At 41.3% G+C, this 22,790-nt stretch overlaps 1 protein-coding gene across 1 annotated transcript in view; it reads left to right on the forward strand.

The window, feature by feature from the left end:
- The window catches only part of cmtm8b (CKLF-like MARVEL transmembrane domain containing 8b), a 40,222-nt gene extending 17,829 nt beyond the window's left edge, over positions 1-22,393 (forward strand). The window contains exons 2-4 of the mRNA XM_078427842.1: positions 15,284-15,457; positions 19,713-19,829; positions 20,590-22,393. Coding sequence (XP_078283968.1) covers positions 15,284-15,457; positions 19,713-19,829; positions 20,590-20,676 — 378 coding nt within the window. The 3' untranslated portion in view covers positions 20,677-22,393. The remainder of the gene's footprint in view (positions 1-15,283; positions 15,458-19,712; positions 19,830-20,589) is intronic.
- The last annotated feature ends 397 nt before the right edge of the window (positions 22,394-22,790 follow it).

A 22,790-nucleotide genomic window follows, 5' to 3' on the forward strand; every position in this document is an offset into this window, starting at 1 on the left:
GGCTAGTTAGAGCTGAGATGAGAAGAGATTTCTTCACAGAGAGAGTAGTGATTCCTCACTTTTCTACCCTGCATTAATTGATTTCATTTAATGATATATTTCTGCATATTAAGGGATATGGGGAGAGTCAAGGAGAATGGCAGTTGATGTTCAGCCATGATCTTAATGAATAACAGCACAGATTGGAAGGGCCAAATGGCCTATTTTTCATCCTTTCTCTTGGCTTCTTATTGGGCATATTTTCAACTATCTGAAGTGCCATGGGGCTGACTCTTGGCCTTGCCTCTCCTTATCTCCATTACTCCCAGCCTACAAACAGCATGATTTTCAATATTCCTCTGAAATCTCCAAAGATAATGAATAATGCTGAAGGTATAATTTGTTCATTTTATGTGCTGTATGTTAGCAACACAGGTAAAGACGGGTGGGGTTGTAATTTGGCCAACCATTTGATGGCAATAGGATATAAGGGAGTTGCAGCAGAGGACATCTGTTCAATGTGAACAACATTTAAAACTCGTTCAAAGTTATAATAAAACTAAACAATAACTTTCGCAAATGCACTTCATTAATAAGAAACATTTTTCAGGCAACCGTGGAGGTTTTATACAGTGATGATTAATGGACTGGCAATAACCAAAAGCCCTTCATAATCCTGGCCAGCTGTACACTGCAGTTGTCTCAAAGGCATTGAAGCAATTCTTTTTTTTTGTTCCTGTGATCATCAATTGATGACTTTGTCTGGTGAGATGTGCAGTCACCACATTGTATGCAGTAGGATAGACAGAGATAGGAGTACAAGTTTACAGGACATCATTACAGAATGATGTGAATTATCATCAATTTGCAGGCTTGAAGCAGGGCCTCTCGACATCCTGTGCAACTTAAATGCACAAAACAAATTCAGTGGAACCTATATCACTGCTGGTGTATGTCTCCCATGATGTGAAACACCAGAAGACCCTTCCTCAATTAGTGACGCTGAGAGTGGAAGGCACCAAGTGGTTGAGTGATTTCCTCGGTTCAACCTTTTCCCTACCTGATGAGAAAAACATCAGTAATTACTTTGTCAGTGGGTTGGGTAGTTTGCTTTAGAGATGCAGCGCGGAAACAGGCCCTTCGGCCCACCGAGCCCGCACCGTCCAGTGATCCCTGCACACTAGGGACAATTAAAACAATTTAAATATAGAACGCCAATTAACCTACAAACCTGTACGTCTTTGGAATGTGAGAGGAAATAGAAGATCTCTGAGAAAACCCACGCGGTCATGGGGAGAAAGTGCAAACTCCTTACAGACAGCACCCACTGTCTGGATCGAACCAGGGTCTCTGGCACTGAAAGCGCTGTAAGGCAGCAACTCTACCACCGCGCTACTGTGCCACCATCGATAATCCAGCCCAATATTTATGTATGTATTATTACAGAGGATATTTGTTGATCGAAACCTATGGCCAATGGAGCAGGTGTGATCCCTTCCTCCTTCGTGCTTTGGAGACTTGGACTATCTCTAGCAGAAACCTCAAGGCACTACAAAATATCACCAGGGCAGGTCTTTGCAAACCTCTAAATTCACTGGAAGGATAGGTGAACCAATGTCAATTCTTGTCCAACATCTGTAGTTTTTCCTCAGTCAACTCTCTGGGCAGGCCATGTCATTCACATACCCAAAATGAGGTCTTGTTCAAGATGATGGAATATTGAACAAAACATAAAGTGCTGGAGGAACTCAGCGGGTCAGGCAGCATTGGATGATTGAATAAGTGACGTTATGGATTCCGACCCGAAACATCGACCGTCCATTCCCTCTACAGATGCTGCCTGACCCGCTGAGTTCCTCTAGCACTTTGTATTTACTTAAACAACATGCCTGTCCTTGTTTCTGCTCAAGATAGATAGATTTATTTAAGGAGGATATTTGAATGAAAAATTAAAGATTTTGGGGAACTGGTACAGAAGATGTGCGAGTAGATTGTCCATGGTCATATTGAATGGAAGGGCAGGCTTGAAGGTCTTGGTGACCTACTCTTGTTTCTATTTTTTGTGTTCTAATTTTCCTTGCTTAGTTCGTCTTCCCTGAAATGTCAAACAATTTGCTGGCATACAGTGCTTTAGCTGCTCTTGGACTCCTCTCCCCGTTAAGTGTATCAGGCTGATTAATCTCATTGAGTTTGTCAACCGATCCCTTTCTCTGTACTCCCTTTTACTTCCACAGCCAGTGGAAGTAAAATAAATTGTTAATGTCAGTTAACTTGGTGAATACTGGGCCTGGATGAGTTAACCTGTTATTGATACTGTTAACCAAGTTATCTGAGCACCCTAGCATGCAGTTTTATGTAGAAGTTGGGTATTGTGTACATATTTGCTGTCAGCATGCCTAATGCACAAGTACGGAAACAATATTAACAATTCCCAGTAATTGTCTTTAATGAGGAACAGTTGAGAGCACCGGAGAAGACACTGCCACGTTAAAACATGGAAATAGTGTTTGAACTTTGCAATTAGCTGGCGTGAACTGAATTTTGCACTGAACTGAACTATAGATGGCCCATTAATATTCAGTTGCTAAGCAGTATTTTTTCCATCACAGCTGTGTAACTTTTACAATCTATTAAACATTAACCCAAATTAGTAGGAAAGATGTGCAGAATTGACTTCAACATTATTATTGCGAAGCCTGGCCATTTACGTAGCTGTTGTGCCAACAGGCCCCGGAAAGGGTATAATTTTAATAAATGAGCAATTAATTGCGTCATTCCTAGCCAATTGAGAATGTATTCTTTATGCAATCCAATACATCATGACAAATATTGAAAAAAGATGCATACAACAGATTATATATCCCAACACTTTCATAACTGTGAAAGTCTATGAGAGTCTATGCATGGCACCATATGCTGCTTTGCATTTATAGTTTTAATAAAACAAATGAAGGAATACATTGTTTTCAAAATGTTCATAACATTTTCAAATACAATAGTACGTTCACAGAGAAGACATTCTAGTTACATGCAAGATTTGCATTTGTATCAGCATAACTTCAATTCTTACAGAATGGTACTTTCTGAGAACTGTAACACTTTGGTGGTGGAAAACATATACAGGCTAATCATAATCATACTTTATTAGCCAAGTATGTTTTGCAACATAGGAATTTCATTTGCCATACAATCATACCAATAAAAAGCAACAGAAAACAAAATACATTTTAACATAAACATCCACCACAGTGGCTCCTCCACTTTCCTCACTGTGATGGAAGGTGAAAAAAAAGTTCAGTCTCTCCCTCCTTTGTCCTCCAGCAGTTGGGGGCTCTAACCTTCGGTTGACAGGACGTTCTTACTCCTGTAGCCGGCGGTGGACCTTCCTCTTCGGGGCGATCAAGCTCCTGCATCGCGGGGGGGGGGGGGGGAATCTCAGTTCCCTCATGTCGGGCAATCTGACCCCGGGTCAGGGCTAGTCAAACGTCGTGCAACTTTTGGAGCTTCCCGTTGTAGGTCTCAACCAGAGACTGTAAGCTCCTTGATGTTAAAGTCCGCGGGCCGCAGTTGGAGCGCCGATCCCAGGCAAGGGATCATACGCTCTGATGGTAAGTCCACGCCCCGCTGTGAGGTCTCAAAGTCAGTCCCGAGAAAGGCCTCCAGCTCCGAATGTTAGGCAGCAGAGTGACCGGAGATACGATCCGGAAAACAATCGCATCTCCGGCAAGGTAAGAGATTGAGAAAAAGTTTCCCCCGACCCCTCTGCCCACCCCCCCACATAAAACAAACCAGAGAACATTAACGAATACTTTTAAAACTCACTAAAAATAACAAAAAAAGACGAAAGGGACAGATAGACTGCAGGCGAGGCCTCCATCGAAGTGCCACCCGGCAGATTAAGCATATCACCCACAAGATAATTGTTTGTTTATCTGGGTGTGGACTGTGGAAACAGCCTGTTGTGCTCTGAAACTTATGTGGTGCTGGACAGGCTGCTCTGTACAACACAAAGCCCAAGCATCTCTTTCCAGGTCTCCTTGGCAAATTCACGTTCCACAAGGGGATGGATGAGGTTCCAATTGATAGTGCAGTTGCCAAGAGGCCAGCACTCACACTGGCCACACATGAAGGATCTGATAGAAGGACCATTCTCAGCATTAGCTCAAAAAAGACCATCGTGCTAATTTGAAATCTTTAGTGATTAAAGTTTTTAACAAATGACTTTGACAGTTTGACAAATGACTTTGCTTGGAGAACCATCCAACATTGAATTGTGGACCAAAGGTGTGCTTCTACTCAAACGTTTGTACGAGAGACGGATGCCATGACAGACTCATCATTTGCAACACTGTGGATACTACTGTTTGTGTATCCAGGTTCATAAGATCTTAAGTAACAGGAGCAGAATTAGGTCAAGTGGCCGTCGAATCGAGTCTGCCATTCAATCATGGCTGATCTATCTCTCCCTCCTAACCCCATTCTCCTGCTTTCTCCCCATAACCTCTGACACCCGTTCTAGGCCTAGGTTAGTGGAGTCAGAATTCCTGTGCCCCTGAGCTGACTTCAAGCCGCTCGCAGTACTCCTTGATTCAACAGTAGATATTGGTAGAAGACGACAATGTCATGCTTGCACAGGGAGGCTTTGACCGTAGCACCACTGCTACATGAGATCATTGTTCCTCTCTTGGCTCCATCATTCCTGATGGGATCGGCAAAAGGCTCAGTACAAGTAGAGAAGAGGAAGCATATTACCTGATTTTGAATTTGATCAGGAAACTTTATTCCCCCCCCCCCCCCCCCATTAATTAGGATTCTCTATGAGAAGCAGTGGTGGCCAATTGTCGATTCCCTCCCCAAAACCCATTTTGGAGAGTATTACCATTGTGTTACATGAGTGGCTTATGTGTCAAGGGTTGATTTCTGCCTCCTTCACCCTTTTGCACAATGAGTTCTAGACCTCCAATATTCATTGTGTGATATAAATGTTCCCAATTCCTCTCTAATCGAAGGGTGGCACAGTGGTAGAGTTGCTGCCTTACAGCTCCAGAGACCTGGGGTCAATCCTGACTACTGGGTGCTGGCTGTGCGGAGTTTGTCCATTCTCCCTGTGGCCGCGTGGGCTTTCTTCGGGTGCCCCAGTTTCCTCACACACTCCAAAGACGTGTAGGTTTATTGGCTTCAGTAAAAGTTGTAATTAGTCCCGAGTGTGTAGGATAGTGTTAGTGTACGGGGATCACAGGACAGTGTGGACCTGGTGGACTGAAAGGCCTGTTTCCGCACTGTATCTCTAAACTAAAACTAAACTAAACTTTTTACTAATGAACATGACCCTCCAGTTACTGATTTATTTGCAAAAGTAAATTAATTATTTTTATCTACCACAGTATAATCTGTCCTTGCTCTCTGTCCCCCCAAAAAGAATCCAGCCTACCCATTACCACCTCATAATTATAACATTCCAGTCGCTAACCTTTTCGTGCAACCAAGGTCATGGGTGAGGGGGGGGGGGGGGGGGGTGTTATGTGTGTGTGTGACTTTTGTGCTGAACTAACTGCTACATTTAATAATTTCCTTTAGCCACCAGCTTTCTGCTACACTAACTCCTCACTGATGATGTTGGCATCATTTTGAACTTTTTAATTGCAGGCCCAGCATATAAATCCAAAGCATTTATGCACATCGTGAAGAGCAAGGGTCTTGTTTGCAACTCTGCTGCATACAATGTCTCTGAACTATTTCCCCTGATTTTTAGCCACTGAGATTTTTTTTGTAAACCCATCTTACTGGTGATTCATGTCTGCTTTCACTTTTTTATCAATCTGTCATGTGAAACCTTGTCAGGTGCCCTACTAAAATCCATGTAGACCAACTATATCAAATCCCTGCCCTCATTGATAGTCCTTGTTATAAAAACAGAATGCACTAGAAACGCACAGCCAGTCAGAAAACTGCTGTGAATAGAGAATCAAAGTTTACATTTCAGGCCTAAGGTACTCTCTCAAAAGATTCAGTCAGGCAAAGCCCATTCTTCAACATTTTTTTTTCCTGGCTCACCTTGATTACCCTTTGCCTTTATAAAGGTAGAACCTAGGAATGTGTTCTGTTCTGACATTCTGAAGACGGGTCTCGACTTGAAACGTTAACTATCCTTGTTCTCCAGAGATGCTATCTGATATGCTGAGTTACACCAGCACTTTGTGTCCTTTTGTGTACTAACCAGCATCTGCAGTTCCTCGTTTCAACATTCTGGTAAACCCTCTAAAGCTTCCACATCCATTATGTAATGGGATGACCAGAGCTGCGCACAATACTCCAAATAGAGTCAAACTAAACGTTTATAAAACTGTACCATAATATCCTGACTCTATACTTGATGCCACAACTGATGAAGGCAAGCATACCATATGCTTTCTGTACCGTTCCATCTACTTGTGTTACCACTTTCAGGGAGCTGTGGACTTGGACCCCAATATCCCTCTGTACATTAGTGCTCTGAAGGGTTGCTATTAACTGTATAGTTTCCACTTATATTCGACCTCCCAGAGTGTTACACCTCATATTTACTCGGATTAAACTCCCATCTGCCGTTTCTACGTCCATGTTTGTAACCGATCTATATCCTGCTGTATCATTTGATGGCCTTCCTCACTGTGGTGAGGAATTTTGGTGGTGTCTGCAAACTTACTAATCAAACCATCTATGTTTGCTTTGAAGTAGTTTATAGGTATCACAAACAGCCGAGGTCCCAGCACAGATTATTGCGGAATACCACTGGTCACAGACTGCCAGCCAGAATAACACTTACAGCCCTCTTCTATAAGTCAGCCATTTCTGAATCCGAATGAGCAAGTCATCGTGGATCCCATGATTGTTAATCTTCTTGATCAGCCGGTCATGAGGGAATTTATCAAACGCTTTATTAAAATACACGCAGACAACATCCATTGCCCTATCCCTATCAATCACCCTTGTCACTTAAAGAAAAAAAAACAATCAAGTTAGTGTAATACGACTTACTGTGAGCAAAACCAAGCTTTGTCCATACTTATCACAATCTCTTCTGAATGCAAGTAAATCCTGTCCCTAAAAATCCTTTCTAGCAGCTTCCTTACCATTGACAGGAGACTCGCTAGACTAATTTCCTAGATTACCTCTACTTCCCTTGTTAAACAAAGGAACAACATTGGCTACCCTCTAGTCCTCTGGGATCTTTTCTGTGGTTAGAGGGATACAATGATCCTCATCAAGCCCCCTATAGTCTCCTCTCTTAACCTGGGATAGGTCTGTGGAGCGGCATAATCAGTAGTGCAGCCGGTAGAGCTGCTGCTTCACGGCGCCAGACACCCAGGTTCGATTCTGACCTTGGATACTGGTTGTGTGAAGGTTGTATGTCCTCCCTGTGACTGCAGATTTCCTCCGGGTTCTCCAGTTTCCTCCCTCATCTCAAAGGCATGTGGGTGTGTAGGTTAATTGGCCTCTGTAAATCTCCGTTTGTGTGCAGGAATGGATGCTAAAGTGGGATAACACAGAACTAGTGTGAATGGGTGACGATGGTTGCCGAGGACTTGGTGGGCCAAAGGACCTATTTCCACGCTGTATCTTGCAATCCCATCCATCTCTAGAGATATAGAGGTCTGAAGAAGAGTCTCAACCCAAAACGTCACCTCTTCCTTTTCTCCAGAGATGCTGTCTGACCCGCTGAGTTACTTCAGCTTTTTGTGTCTATCTTCTGTATTTCCTTCCTAAACAGTCCCCATACCTGCTGAGTTTGTATTGCAGACCATTGTCATAACAACGGTAGCATAATCTTCTGTAGGAAGCCAGCAGAGCTCTTCACTATTAAACCAGGATGGCTCTTATTTTGTATCTGCTCAGCTGATGTGAATGGACAGCACACTGGTGTGAGTAGAGACAGGGGTAGCCTGTTTCCCAGGTTCCAGCCCTACTGGGCAGTAATGGGCACTAAATATTTCTGTAACTTCAGTGCGAAGATGAGTTTAGTTTATTGTCACGTGTACTGAGGTACAGTGAAAAGCTTTTGTGTGCTAACCAGTCAGTGGAAAGATAATACAATCCATGATTACAATCGACCTGTCTGCAGATGAAGATGCCTTGTGTGTTTCACTGAAAATTGGCATTTACTCTCTGTGAAAGCGAAACTTAACATCAAAGATTTATGATCAGAGATGTTAAAACTTTATTTGTCTTAAGGCAGTTTTGCTTGAAGGGATCTGAAGATGTTTCTTGAGATGAATTCTCAGAGTGCTGAGAGGAATTTATCTTCTGGTCCTGGCATTTATACAGTCCTTCCTTACCATGCTGCTGTGACTATTCCACCATACCCCTCTTTGACACCAGTGCTCTTTTTCTTCTTTGGAACTGCCAGGGTATGTCTGATACACAAGAAATAACCAGAGAAGAATGATTGGATGCCAAATCACTGTTAATGAAATAGCAGTTAGCTACTGGCTAATGCCTTGTGAGAGAAAACCAATTTTGAAGAATATTATGATTTATTTCAAGTTCATGATTATGTAAATGCACTTATCTTTTGCTTTCAGGTCATATACTTAATAGATGCTGATAAATATCAGCCAATTTCTAATGATCATGCTCCTATTTATCAGCATCAATTATTAGCTGTTGTACCGTGGGAACTGTTAACCCAGAATGGTTTATCAGAAATGGAGCTGGAAGCCTTGAGCCGTTGATTCATGTGAGAGTCCATGTCAATTGAGCCATGCGAATAGTGACCGTAATAATATGTCCTCCATACACATATGTTCCTGTTGCTGGTTCACATAAGCACTCTGCTAATGGTTTAATAACTGATTGAGAATGATCAGCCATGATCACATTGAATGGTGGTGCTGGCTCGAAGGGCCGAATGGCCTACTCCTGCACCTATTGTCTATTGTCTAATAAACATCTGGGGAAAAATGTAATGTATAGGCTGTTCCTGAAGTCGTCTCCCTCTATGGAGTTCAGACTCGCAGAAGATTAATTAAATTGCAGTCTGTCATAGATATTGGTGTCCTTGGAACATCCACAGATTAGGAGCTAAAAGCAAATCTCCCCCCCCCCCCCCCCAAACAATTTAATGATTAAGTATTTTGTGACTTCGTATTAAGTTGCTTTTTAAAAAAATAAATAATAAACCTGTTCTGAAACTTGTATTGACCACCCAATATTTAAACTAGGGATAGACACAAAAAGCTGGAGTAACTCAGCGGGTCAGGCAGCATCTCTAGAGAAAAGGAATAGGTGACATTTTGGGTCAAGACCCTTCTTTGCTACAAATGATTCTTACAGTTGCTCTACTGACCACAAAATAAATTCCTCGCTTCACTCTGAGAATTCACAGTACAAAGAGCCTTTCAGATCTCTGCAATCAAATCACCTTAAAACAAATAAAGCTTCAACAGCTCTGATCATTGATCATTCTGTTCATTGATCTGAAATGCTGACCATTGTCTAAAGCTTAAGAGTTGCACACAGCTTCTGAACACAATGTTCTTTTACGGCTTGAATGTTGTCGTAAATGTAATTCTTCAAGGTTAGTGATCTGTAAAATTTACTTCAATTAGTTTTAGTCCAGTGGAAATTTACTTGGCTTTTTCAAGCATCACAAATTTGCGTTTCTGTATTTAAATAAATTAAATGTAGTTAAAAGGCAAAATTGGTTGGATGATAAATGGTGAAGTTGTTGTTGTAAGCAGTTCCTTGATTCATCTGCTTCCCTGAATAGGGGAGGGAGAAAAAAACAATGGTTCATTAACCTTAAACCATGGCAGTTTTTATTTAGCCCACTATTGCTCCTGCTTTTCCGTTTGTCACTGATTCTTTGAACATATTTCACATCCTTTTTATGTTTGTGCTGACTTTTGTGAAACCAGATTCTTTCACGTTCCAGTGTTGATCACGCTATTTATTGAAAATGCAGTGAATTGTTGGAGGCTAAGTAGTGATCATCACAGAGCCAAATTAGGAAATACTGAAAACTACTGAAACTATCTGAAATTTATATGCATGTTACTCATCCTTAGAGTTCCCTGGGGTCAAGTCTGAAGTGGCGAATGTACTCCAGGTGGGATCACAGATGGGACAGGAACTGATTGGGATGGGTGGGTGGATTGTCTGATTATATTGTGAACTTTCACCTAGATGGGAGCATGAGAAGATGGGGACTGCTTGTCTGGCCAATTGATTTGGAGAATTTTGCAGAGGCAGCATTGATAGTACTTCACCAGTGCTTTAAATGCTCATTGTAGATTGCCTTTGACTCCAATATACACGAAAAGGTGCTGAGTGAACAAAATATTTAGTCTTTAAATTTTAAAAAGTACATCGTGGTGGAGTATCTCAGCGGGTCAGGCAGCAATTCTGGAGAGCAAGGATAGGTGATGTTTTGGGTCGGGACCCTTCTATGCTAGTGAACCCTGAAGAAACACGGAACTACAGATGCTGGTTTATAATTAAAAAAAACATAAAGTACTGGTGTAACTCAGCATCTCTGAAGAGTCTGCAGAATGGTTCGACCCAAAGTGTCACGTATCCATATTCTTCAAAGATGCTGCTAGGTCTGATGAGTTACTCCGGCACTTTGAGATTTTTTGTGAATCTGCATCTGCAGTTCCTTGTATCAACATTTTTCTGATTTTTAAATTCACTGATTTATATTACTGTATAAGAAAATAACTGCAGATGCTGGTACAAATCGATTTATTCACAAAATGCTGGAGTAACTCAGCAGGTCAGGCAGCATCTCGGGAGAGAAGGAATGGGTGACGTTTCGGGTCGAGACCCTTCTTCAGACTGATATTACTGTTGTCGGCTGTATCAACAACAATGTGACAAAATACAAAGAAGATATTGAGAACCTTGTGTCATGGTATCAGGGCAACAATCTGCCCCAAGTTGAAATAGTTGCTTGTTGACCTAAGGAAGCAGGAGGTGAACACAACCTTGTTCCTCATCAACAGAGCTGTTGTAGAGATGGTCGACAGCTTCAGGTTCCTAGGCACCCATATCATCAGCAACCTATCCTGCCATCCATATTCTTTATTGGGGTGGTGGTCAAGAAAGCACACCAGCGTATCTACTTCTGTTTATCCACTGATTTTGCACAGTTACATCGCCAGGATCAAGATTCAGCAATGTGGCATTGGTATGGAGAGGAGAGAAGTTGATGGACAAAATTGATACAAAATATCTTGATTTAAATAGCCTTGCAATTATATTGTCATAGTGCTATTTCTGATTAGAGAGGTTTCACTATTTCAGTACATGGTTGCAGACAGAAGGTGTGGCTGTAGGTGGAATGCTACATCAGAGATTATTTCATAAAATGTGTTACAGTGACGCACAGTGTGGAGAATAAGGTACTACAGTAGGGAGAAAATAATCTTGAAATTATTCAAGATTGAAATTGTAATTTCACAGAATTACTATAAAAGACCCTTCTGTTTGCAATATTCAGGAGAATAATTTTTTTTAATTCCAAAAAGAAGTAAAAATTACAGAAGTTCAACTACCACACAACAAATAATAAGCTGCAGGACTCGCCAGGTTGGGCAACATATATGGCGGGAAATGGACAGTTAACGTTTCAGATTGTGACTTATTCTGGAACCATACCAGTCTCTTCTGTCTCTATGCAATGAATAATACTTGGCTTACTACAATCGTACCCAGAGACTCTTCTGGGCCTGGCAGTTCATGTTATCTCCCTAATTATTCAATTGTTGATTATAAGTTTTAAGATTTCTGTTCTACAGTCCTTCCAATTGTAGAACAGTTAACTGTTTTCTCTTGTGGTTGAAGAGCTTGCAAACATTTGCTGCGGAAGCAGTCAGATGGGAAATCCTATCCCTGCTGTGCTCATGTATGCTCCTTATTGCACTAGGATTAATGATACGAGCAGAATGCCAGACTGGAATGTGATGGACTACGCTGCATGTCTGGATGAGTGCAGCTGTTAAGTTATTCACAATGCTCAACATGTCCAGAGTAAAGTAGCTTTATAAGCACTCCGCTCAATACCCTAAGCATTCATTCCCTCCACTGTCAGTGCATTGTGGCTGCAAGTATGTGCCATCCACATAAAACACTGCAGCAATTCTGTTAAGCTTCTTAGCCCACACTTTCCAAATCTGTAGATAAAGCTACTAGCTACTTTGTCCCAACTTGTCCATGCTGACCAAGTTGTCATTTTGGATTAATCCTGGTTGCCTGCCTTTGGGCCATATTCCACAAAACACCTTTATTGTAAGTTGCAAATATCTTTTGAAAGTTGTCATTGTATTTGGTTCTATAACTTCTTCTGGCAGCTTGTTCCAGACAGGGTCTCCCTTCTGGATGAAAAATTGAGTATAATTCAGATAAGCCCAAGACGTTACATTTTGGGAAGTTAAACCAGGGCACAGTGAATGGTAGGGCCCAGTGAAGTGTTATCGAGCAGAGGAGTACAAGTACATAGTTCTCTGAAAGTGGCTTTGTAGCTAGATAGGGTTGTGCAGAAAGCTTTTGGCACATTGATCTTCATTAGTCAGGGACTTGAACATAGAGGTTGGTCATCACTTGCCATGACAGCCCCGGGAGCCCTGTACCCATGGTCATAAGGAATAGGAGTAGAATTAGGCCATTCGGCCCATCAAGTCTACTCCACCATTCAATTATGGCTGATTTATCTCTCCCTCCTAACCCCATTCTCCTGCCTTCTCCCCATAACCTCTGACACCTGTGCTAATCAAGAATCTATCTCTGCCTTAAAAATATCCACTGACTTGACCTCCACAGCCTTCTGTGGCAAAGAATTCCACAGATTCACCACCCTCTGACTGAAGAAACTTCTCCTCATCTCCTGCCCAGAAGAATGCATTTAATTTTGAGGCTATGACCTCTAGTCCGATACTCTCCCACTAGTGGAAACATGCTCTCCACATCCACTCTATCCAAGCCTTTCGCTATTCTGTATGTTTCAATGAAGTCCCCCCTCATTCTTATAAACTCCAGCAAGTACAAGCTCATTGCCGACAAACGCTCATCATAGGTTAACCTACTAATTCCTGGGATCATTCTTGTGAACCTCCTCTGGACCCTCTCCAGAGCCAGCACATCCTTCCTCAGATTTGGTGCCCAAAATTGCTCACAATATTCCAAATGCGGCCTTACCAGCGCCTTAGAGCCTCAATTACATCCCTGTTTTTGTATACAAGCCCTCTTGAAATAAATGCTAGCATTGAGTTTGCTTTCTTTACTACCGATTTGACTTGCAGGTTAACTTTTGGGGAATCCTGCACCAGCACTCCAAAAGTCCCTTTCCACCTCCGATATCTGGATTCTCACCCCATTTAAAAAAGTCTATGCTTTTATTCCTACTACCAAAATGCATGACTCCACACTTTGCTACACTATATTCCATCTCCACTTCTCTGCCCACTCTCCCAACCTGTCCAAGTACTTCTGCAGAGTCTCTGCTTTCTCTACACTAACCGCCCCTCCACCTATTTTCGTATAATCCGCAAACTTTGCCACAAAGCCTTCGATCCCCTTGTCCAAATCATTAATATACAATGTGAAGAGTAGCTGCCTGAGCACCGATCCTTGCGGAACTCCACTAGTCACTGGCAGCCTACCAGAAAAAGCCCCCTGTTTGTCACTGTCACAGATGGCAGATAGGCCTTCCAAAGAGTGAACCTGTGAAAAACAACTGGCTCAGATGGTGTCTCCAGCCATGTCATCAGAACCTGCATGGACCAGATGGCAGGAGTATTCACAGACATCTTTAACCTCTCACAGCTGAATTCTGGGGGTCTCATCTGCTTTAGAAGGACCACTTTCATCCTGGTGAAAGGCAATATAGCATACCTAAGTGACTACTGTCAGGTGGCTCTGATATCCACTATCATGAAGTGCCTCAAGGGACTGGTCAAGGTGCACTTTGACTCCAACCTTCCAGACTGCCTTGAATCACTGCAATTTGTGTAACTTTGCAACAGGTGCCTCTTCGTGTTTCTACACTCATCCTTGGACCATTTGAATAGCAAGGACATCTATGTCAGATTCCCGTTTATTTACTATAGCTCAGCCTCTATGACCATAATTCCAACCAAATTTGTCTCCAAACCTTTGGATCTACAACTCAGCAGTTTTCTCTGAACTGGATCCAAGGACTCGGCAGCCCTCTGTCAGCTGGATCTTCAATTTCCTGACTCATTGTCCAACATCAGTAAAGATAGGCACCAAAACATCCTCTACAATAATTCTCATCATTGGTGCTGCACAAAGGTACATTCTCAGTCCCTTTCTCTACTCGTATACTCTTAATGGCACAGCCAAAATATGTTTCAACTCCGTTTACGAATTTGCAGATGACAGTTGGCTGGATCTCGAATCATGGCAAGACAGAATACAGGAAGCAGATTCGTATCATGGGGTCTAGACAACAATCTTTCCCTGAATGCCAGCAAAATGAAGGAACCAGTCATCGTCTTCAGGAAACAGGACGGTGTACATGGAACAGTGGGGGTGGGGGAAGGGGGACAGTGGGGGGCAGTAGAGAGTGGGGGTGGGGAGGAGGGGAGAGTGGGGGTGGGGGGAGGGGAGGGAGGTGGGGGTCAGGGGAGGGGGGAATAGGGGTTGGGAGGGGGGAATGGGGGTGGAAGCAGGGCTGGGGGAGTGGGGGTGGGGGCAGGGGAGATCAAGTGGGGGTGGGGTAGGAGGATGGAGTGGGTCAGTGGGGGAGGAGGGGGGGATACGGGGGGATTGAGTGGGGGGTGGTTGAGGGTGCTACACCAATACAGGAGAGGCTTTGAGTCCAGGGCTCACTCGGTGATGACACCCTCTCCCCTTCCCTGTTCCCCCTCTACGAGGAATGGGCCCAACGGGTCCACTTGGTCTAGTCAATACTAAAAAACAGCCATTCATTACTTTAATTCTTTTTTTTCAGTTACTTTTTATTCTTCCTTATTAGGTTATAGGCAGTTTGGTATAAATAAATGACATGAGGAAATGTAGCACAATTATAGATCTCTATTTATACCTGGAATATAAAGAGTAAATGTAAAAGAGTAAAGAGAAATTTCATGAAATGGTCATCAAAGATGATCGTTTCTTGGGAAGGATTGTGAGCTCCGACTCTTGTTTTTATCAAATGAATTATAAATATTATTGTGTAACTGAGTGAATTAAAACCAAAAAATTAAACCCAGCTCAAATCCAGACAGGGGCAGGGTAATAATGAGCCAGAGGTCTTGTACCTAAATGATTTGTTTTTTAAATGGACATCTTTTTTTCCCCTCAGGTATTTGGACTGCTGGTGTGGATACTAATAGCCAGTACAGAGTACTTCTCCGTCTCTGCCTTTGGTTGGGTGATGTTTGTGGCTGTCTTTTATTGGGTGCTCACAGTCTTCTTTTTAATCTTCTACATCACCATGGTGTATACGAAGATTCCTCAGATACCGTGGACAACGGTGGTGAGTGGCCTGTTGATTTGGACTTACTTATTCCTAAATTCAAGTTTACACCTTACTCTTTTTTCCCTCGCCTGCTATGCTAAACATACTGATCATGTTAGGATAATGGTTACATTGTGTACGATGCCCAATGAGCTCAGAAGATGAATGTGATCAGGTGATAGAAACAAAATGCTGGAGTAACTCAGCGGGACAGGCAGCATCTCTGGAGAGAAGGAATGGGTGATGTTTCGGGTCCAGACCTTCAGATTCGAATCAGGGGAAAGGGAGACGAGAGATATAGATGGTGAAGTAGAGAGATATAGAACAAATGAATGAAAGATATGCAAAAAAGTAATGATGGTAAATGAAACAGGCCATTGTTAGCAGTTTGATAATGAGAAGCTTGTACGACTTGGGTGGAGAAGCAATGGAGGGAGAGAGGTTACTTGAAGTTGGAGAAATCAATATTCGTACCACTGCACTGAGTTGTAAGCTGCCCAAGCGAAAAATGAGATGCTGTTCCTCCAATTTGCGTTTAGCCTCACTCTGACAATGGAGGAGGCCTAGGACAGCAGGTGTTTTTATTGGAGCCCTACTGCTAAACTGGATTCTGCCTTCTCATGACACAGACGTACATCTGTCAGAAACAGGATCACGGGTTAAATTTTGGTTCCTTGAGCTCGAAGGCTCCAATCTGCTTTTGTGCTATTTTTGTTTTAACTGAGATTAATTTAAAACAATGGTAGGAAGCCATTGTTGGACTGTGCAAGAAGTCTTGTATTGTAAGCAGAATACCATATCATGTTTATTCAATGCATACAAAAGTAGTTCATTGATAATAAAGATGGCATACAGCCAATGTCAGAGTGAGGCCAAATGCAAATTGGAGGAATAGCATCTCATATTTCGCGTGGACAGCTTAAAACCCAGTGGTATGGATATTAATTTCTCTAACATCAAGTAACCTCTGCATTCCCTCTCTCTCCAACCGTCCCCCACCCAAGTCGTACAGCTTCAAAGTCATCTTGTTGAGTCTCATTGTCTGTACTCGTTCTCACCAGAAACAGCTAACAATGGCCTGTTTCCTTTACCATCATTACTCTTTTGCATATCTTTCATTCATTTGTTCTATATCTCTCTACATCACCGTCTATATCTCTTGTTTCCCTTTCCCCTGACTCTCAGTCTGAAGAAGGGTCTTGACCCGAAATGTCACCTATTCCTTTTTTCCAGAGATGCTATCTGACTCGCTGAGTTACTACAGCTTTCCATGTCTATATTTGGCATACAGCCAGTCAAGTCAAGTCAATTTTATTTGTATAGCACATTTAAAAACAACCCACGTTGACCAAAGTGCTGTACATCAGTTCAGGTACTAAGAACGAACATACAATGGCACACAAACATAACAGCACATACATAAACAGTTCACAGCACCCCCTCAGAGGGCCTCAAACGCTAGGGAGTAGAAATAGGTTTTGAGCCTGGACTTAAAGGAGTCATGGACAACATTTACTCCTCAACCAATAGTGTATAAAAACAGATTTAAAGTGATCAGGTTTTCTCAGTTGTTATCTGGGGACCTTGTCATTAGATAATAAATGTTCTATTTGCCAAAGTAAGTTACAATGCTTATATCATAGTTATTTAGGATCCATAATCCATTAAACAAAAAACTGAATATATAAAAGTGATGATATTAGTATGAATTTATTTTTGAGGATGTATCTAAGAAGATTGGGGGCAGGGTGGCAGACTTTAGCAAGATATTCAACATGGTCTCACATGGCAGGCTGATCAATAAGCCCAAGGCATGTGGGATCCAAAACTAGCTAGCTAATTCACTCAAAAATTGGCTTGGTGAAGAGGCAGAGGGTAGTAGTGGAAAAATGCTTTACTTATTGGAATCCGACCAGCAGTGTACTTCAGGGTTCAGTGCTGAGAGCTTTGTTTGTAGTATTTATTAACAACGGTTAAGAATGTAGGAGGTATAATTTGTATGTATGAAGATGAGGGTGATGTCATGGATGTTGAGGAAGCAAGATTGTGGAAGGCTACGTCAAGCTATAGATCAGAAGCGCAGCTGGGAGGAACAATGGCAGATGGTATTTTATTCCTAATGTCCAAGTTGATGTACTTTGGTAAATCACAGAGGGGTATGAGATACAGTAATTAATAAAGCACTAAATAATGTTGTTGAACAGATGGAATTTAGTCAAGTCAAGTCAAGTCAATTTTATTTGTATAGCACATTTAAAAACAACCCACGTTGACCAAAGTGCTGTACATCTGATTAGGTACTAAGGAAAAAATGAAACATACAGTAGCACACAAACATAACAGCACATACAAAACAGTTCACAGCTCCTCCTCAATGGGCCTCAAATGCTAGGGAGTAGAAATATGTTTTGAGCTTGGACTTAAAGGAGTCGATGGAGGGGGCAGTTCTGATGGGGAGAGGGATGCTGTTCCACAGTCTAGGAGCTGCAACCGCAAAAGCGTGGTCACCCCTGAGCTTAAGCCTAGACCGCGGGATAGTGAGTAGCCCCAAGTCGGCCGACCTGAGGGACCTGAAGTTAGAGAGGTGGGTTAGAAGATTTTTGATGTAGGGGGGGGTAAATGTTCATTTAGGGCTTTATATGTGAATAGGAGTAGCTTGAAGTTGATTCTGTACCGTACAGGGAGCCAGTGGAGAGAGGCCAGAATCGGCATGATGTGGTCCCTTTTACGGGTACCCGTCAGGAGTCTCGCTGCAGCGTTTTGGACCAGTTGCAGGCGGGACAGGGATGATTGGCTGATCCCAGTGTATAGGGAGTTGCAGTAGTCTAGGTGGGAGGAAATGAAAGCGTGAATGATTTTTTCAGTGTCGTCGAATTGGAGGAAAGGTTTGATTTTAGCTATGGTACGAAGGGTTTCCAAATACATTGTTCCTTGAAAATGCCAACATAGGTCAATAGGGTGGTGAAGTCATATGTCATGCATGCCTTTGTAGGTCAAGGAGTAAAATATAAAATTGGGAGGCTATGTTGCAATCTTACAAAACATTGGTTCGACTGTACATGGAATATTGCCTGCCATTCTGATTGTGACAGATAGGAAACATTTAGTTGCTCTGAAAATAGTGCAGAGGAGATTCATCAGGATGTTCCCTGGACAGGAGAACATTAGTTATCGGGAGAGATCGGATAGGCTGGGCTTATTTTTCCTGGAAGGAAGGAGACTGAGGGGTTACTTGATGAGTAGAAGGTATAGAAATCTTTGATTGTCAGAATATTTTTCTCATTGTAGGGGTGTCATAAACAAGAGGACATAGGTCTAAGGTGAGAGTAAGGACTTTTAAAGGGGACTGATGGAGTATTTATTTATGTACTGAGTGGTTGATATCAGGAAAATGCTGCCAGAGAAGGAGGTGGAATCAAAATCAATCTGTGTTTAGGAGATATTAGGACAGGCAGTTGAATAGGCAAGGCATAGAAGTGTACAGATCTAATGTGGGCAAATGGGATTAGTATAGATGGGCATAAAGATTATGATGGATGTGTAGGAAGGAACTGCAGATGCCGGTTTACACTGAAGATAGACACAAATGCTGGAGTAACTCAGCAGGACAGGCAGCATCTCCGAAGAAGAGTCTCGACCCAAACATCACCCATTCCTTCTCTCCAGAGTGAGAGTCAAGGACGAGGGAACCAAGATATGAAAGGGTACAAAGAACATGTAATTTGTGAAAAAGACATCAAAATAGACAATGATTAATGAAATGTACAATCATTCATTGTTGGATGAGGCATACAAACAGTAAAACTAATCAGGGCAATGAAACTAGTAGGAAAACTAGGGTGGGGGACGGATAGAGAGAGAGAGAAACAAGTGCTACTTGAAATTGGAGAAATCAATATTCATACCGCTGGGTTGTAAGCTGCCCAAGCGAAATAAGAGGTGCTGTTCTGCCAATTTGCATTTGGCCTCACTCTTGACAGTGGAGGAGGCCCAGAACAGAAAGGTCAGTATGCGATTGGGAAGGGGAGTTAAAGTGTTTGGCCACTGGGAGATTGCGTAGGCCCAGGCGGACTGAGTGAAGGTGTTCAGTGAAACGATCGCCAGTCTGTGCTTGGACTCGCCGATGTGGTTGGCTAAAGGCTCCGTTTCTGTGCTGTACAATTCTGATTCTATGACTTTGATACAAAGTTTTCTCCTCCCGTTTCTGCAGAGGATTATATAATAGTGTTAATCTCGTTGTTAAGAATGGTAATATTGTGTGTTTTAACTGCAGGGTTTGAGTTTTAATGCCAGTGCTGCTTTGTTGTACCTCTTAGCCTCAATTGTGGATGTGGTTTCTATAAACCAAGCTAAAAAAGCGACAGACAACAATTGCTGGATTGCTTCCACAGTAAGTGTATCCCTTAATTCTATCCTTTTTCCTCTAGGACTAATGCACTGTTTTAGGTGTAAACAAGAGCCAAACAGTTTAAAAATCACACATGAATTAGCAAATGTAATGTTGAAACAAATGTCAAAATGAACGATAGTTTTTTCACCTTTGGTTACCTTTTCAGCTGTTTGTCAACCAGTCAATTGCAAATCAGATACTTTTTAATGGTTTTTGTTTCTGCATAACAATTCTTCTCTTGTTAAGTTAAATTGTACCTGTCACTTTAACACGTCCTATGTTAGCACCAAAAAGAAGAAAAACTTAACGTGAAATAGGTGCCATCAATCTCGATACTTCTGACCTACAGCTTGATCCTTTTGGCCTAATGGGTCCATGTTATCGCTAAGCAAAGCAATCTTATCAGGCTTCTTCGCCGTCTCCTCCTGCAACCTTGCAACAGTCCTTTTCAATCAATCATGTCGATCAACCCCTTTTTGATTCTTTTACCACCTACTCACATTAAGGGAGGGATAATTTACAATGTAACAAGGTTAAAGGAATGAAACAAGGTTAACAGAATTGAGTTCTTTAGTCTTAAACTTTTGCCTTCGCAACATGGGTGTGTGCAGTTCATTGGGAGTATTTATGGGAAATTCATTACCATTCGTAATATTTCAGTACATTTACAATCATTCAAAATATGTAATTATAAGCCAAAAGCAGTGGATTTTTAATAGGATGAAGTGAATTAAAGTATGTTTCATTTTCCTCTTTACAGGTTTTTGCTTTCATGGTCACTCTCTGTTACTCTGGCAATGCATATTTTAGTTTCCAGACCTGGAGATCAAGGGACCAAGGGCCTTGAATGGCTAATATTCCAAGGGAACATGTTGGTAAATAGAGGAAATGTAGTGTGAACCAAGGAAATGTGGTGTGAACTAAGAAATGCGAAGATCTGTTAATGTGCTTACTTGGTTCAGTGTCTATTATAATTATGTCTGTGAAAAGATTTATTTATGATACTGAATGGAATATTTAATTTTAGTTTTGTGCAAGTTGTAAAGACAAATGTTTGGGTTTATTTCTCTTTGCTTTTCACCTTCTGCTCCCTTCTAGGAGCTCCTACTATTTTCTTGAGTTATAATTCCATAGAGCTGCAGCAGTTGTCCACTTCTGTCCCACCAAGATCACCAAACTCACAACAAACTTGACATCTTAATTATAGCCAGAAAAGTTACCATTGAGTTAAAGGAACTGGTTATGACCTTTTAAATGGATGAAACAATAAACATTTCACATTCTGAATTTTATGATTTTGTAAATCTGTTATTGACTGCTTTTATTCTGATGTGCTGCTTTATTAATAATTGGAATGTTTTATATATTGTGGCTCACTACTTGTGGCTTTGACTGTTATATTGCCATGTTTTTGCAAAATGATGTGAACATTTCCCATCTGCCCATGATTTAAATGAATATGGTCATAAATAACATCCTTATCATGCCTTTAAAAAAGAAGGCTAGATAATGCCCTCACTCAATGGTATTTTCTCTAATCTTGAATGAAAGGTCAGGAATAAAACAAAGACTCTCCTTGTTCCTTTTGGAGTTTTACATTGCATATTTACTTATTGTGGTGCTGAAAGGGGCCAATTGTAAGATTGTTACCAGCATCCCTTTTAAATGTGCCTAAACTGAGATTATTGGGTAGTGATCCTTTTTCCTGCCCTGTGAGTTTCAATTCTATAATAGGGAGCAACTTTACAACCCAGGGCTTTAAAGGACACAGTTGATGTAGCAGAAAAATAAAGTTGTCCACATTTTAACAAACAAATAATACAAGTGTTGCATTTCAACTGAAATGACTTTGTTGATTCGAATGTTACTATAAATGGAAGCCACCTTTGATAAAATGTTTATTGAATTGCTTTTAAAATAAAATGTAACAATTAGTACTTTTGATGGTACTGATTTCATAAGATGCCCTTCTTTGAAAATATAACAACCAAAGCAATCCTTTCCTAATGCCTTTAATAGTCCTCAAAGATCCAAAAATTTACTTTGTATATTTCTTTGTGAAATGATACTAAATGTCACATTGTACATTGATCTTGATAGTTGCAAGTTTTTTAAAAAGAGGAAGGTAGTCTTTCAATAGGCAATATCATGTTGCGGCTTTATTTACTGTATTGTATAATGTTTTCCTGTGTGGAGATTAAATAAATATTTCCAAATTTCGAGCTTCAATACTTAATTCATGGTCAAATGGTGATTGCAAATGAGGTACTTGCATCAAACTAATGTGATATTAAATATTATTAATCATATATTGGATGCAAACTGAAAATTTGTATGGTTATTTCAAATTGTTAAAGATTTAAATAAACTTGAGCAACAAACCTCAAGTCAAGAAAATATGAAAACATTTGTATCATCTTGGTGCACCTCTTGAAATAATTGCATGTTAAATTGAGATTGCTCTCCTTATTAAATATTTTCCCAGAATTTTTGTTGATTGTTTCCTGCATCTATCTTCCCAACCATGCATATGTATATTCTGCAAGCAAAAATTTACTCATTTGTTTTATGTCTACTTTGGTTTAATCAACTGTTCTCCATTTGCGTGGCACAGTGGCGCAACAGTAGAGTCTACGGTAGAGTTAGAGCACCAGAGAGCTGGGTTCATTCCTGACTACATGTGCAGAGTTTGTGCTTTCTCTCTGTGTGGGTTTTCTCCGGGTGCTCCACTTTCCTCCCGCATTACAAAGACTCTATATCCTAGTGTCTAGGATAGAACTTGTGTCATTGTCCTTGGCACGGACCTGACGGGCCGAGCGGCCTGTTTCCACACTGTATCTCTAAACTAAACTAAAAAAATTGAATTTGTCATAACCTAATCAATGTTCTTGCTCACTGGTAGTTTGTTTATAATTACATAATCTATTGATTTTCAATAAAACAATGCATCACTTTATATAT

Source organism: Rhinoraja longicauda, chromosome 2 (genome assembly GCF_053455715.1).
Source record: "Rhinoraja longicauda isolate Sanriku21f chromosome 2, sRhiLon1.1, whole genome shotgun sequence".
NCBI classification, from domain to species: domain Eukaryota; kingdom Metazoa; phylum Chordata; class Chondrichthyes; order Rajiformes; family Arhynchobatidae; genus Rhinoraja; species Rhinoraja longicauda.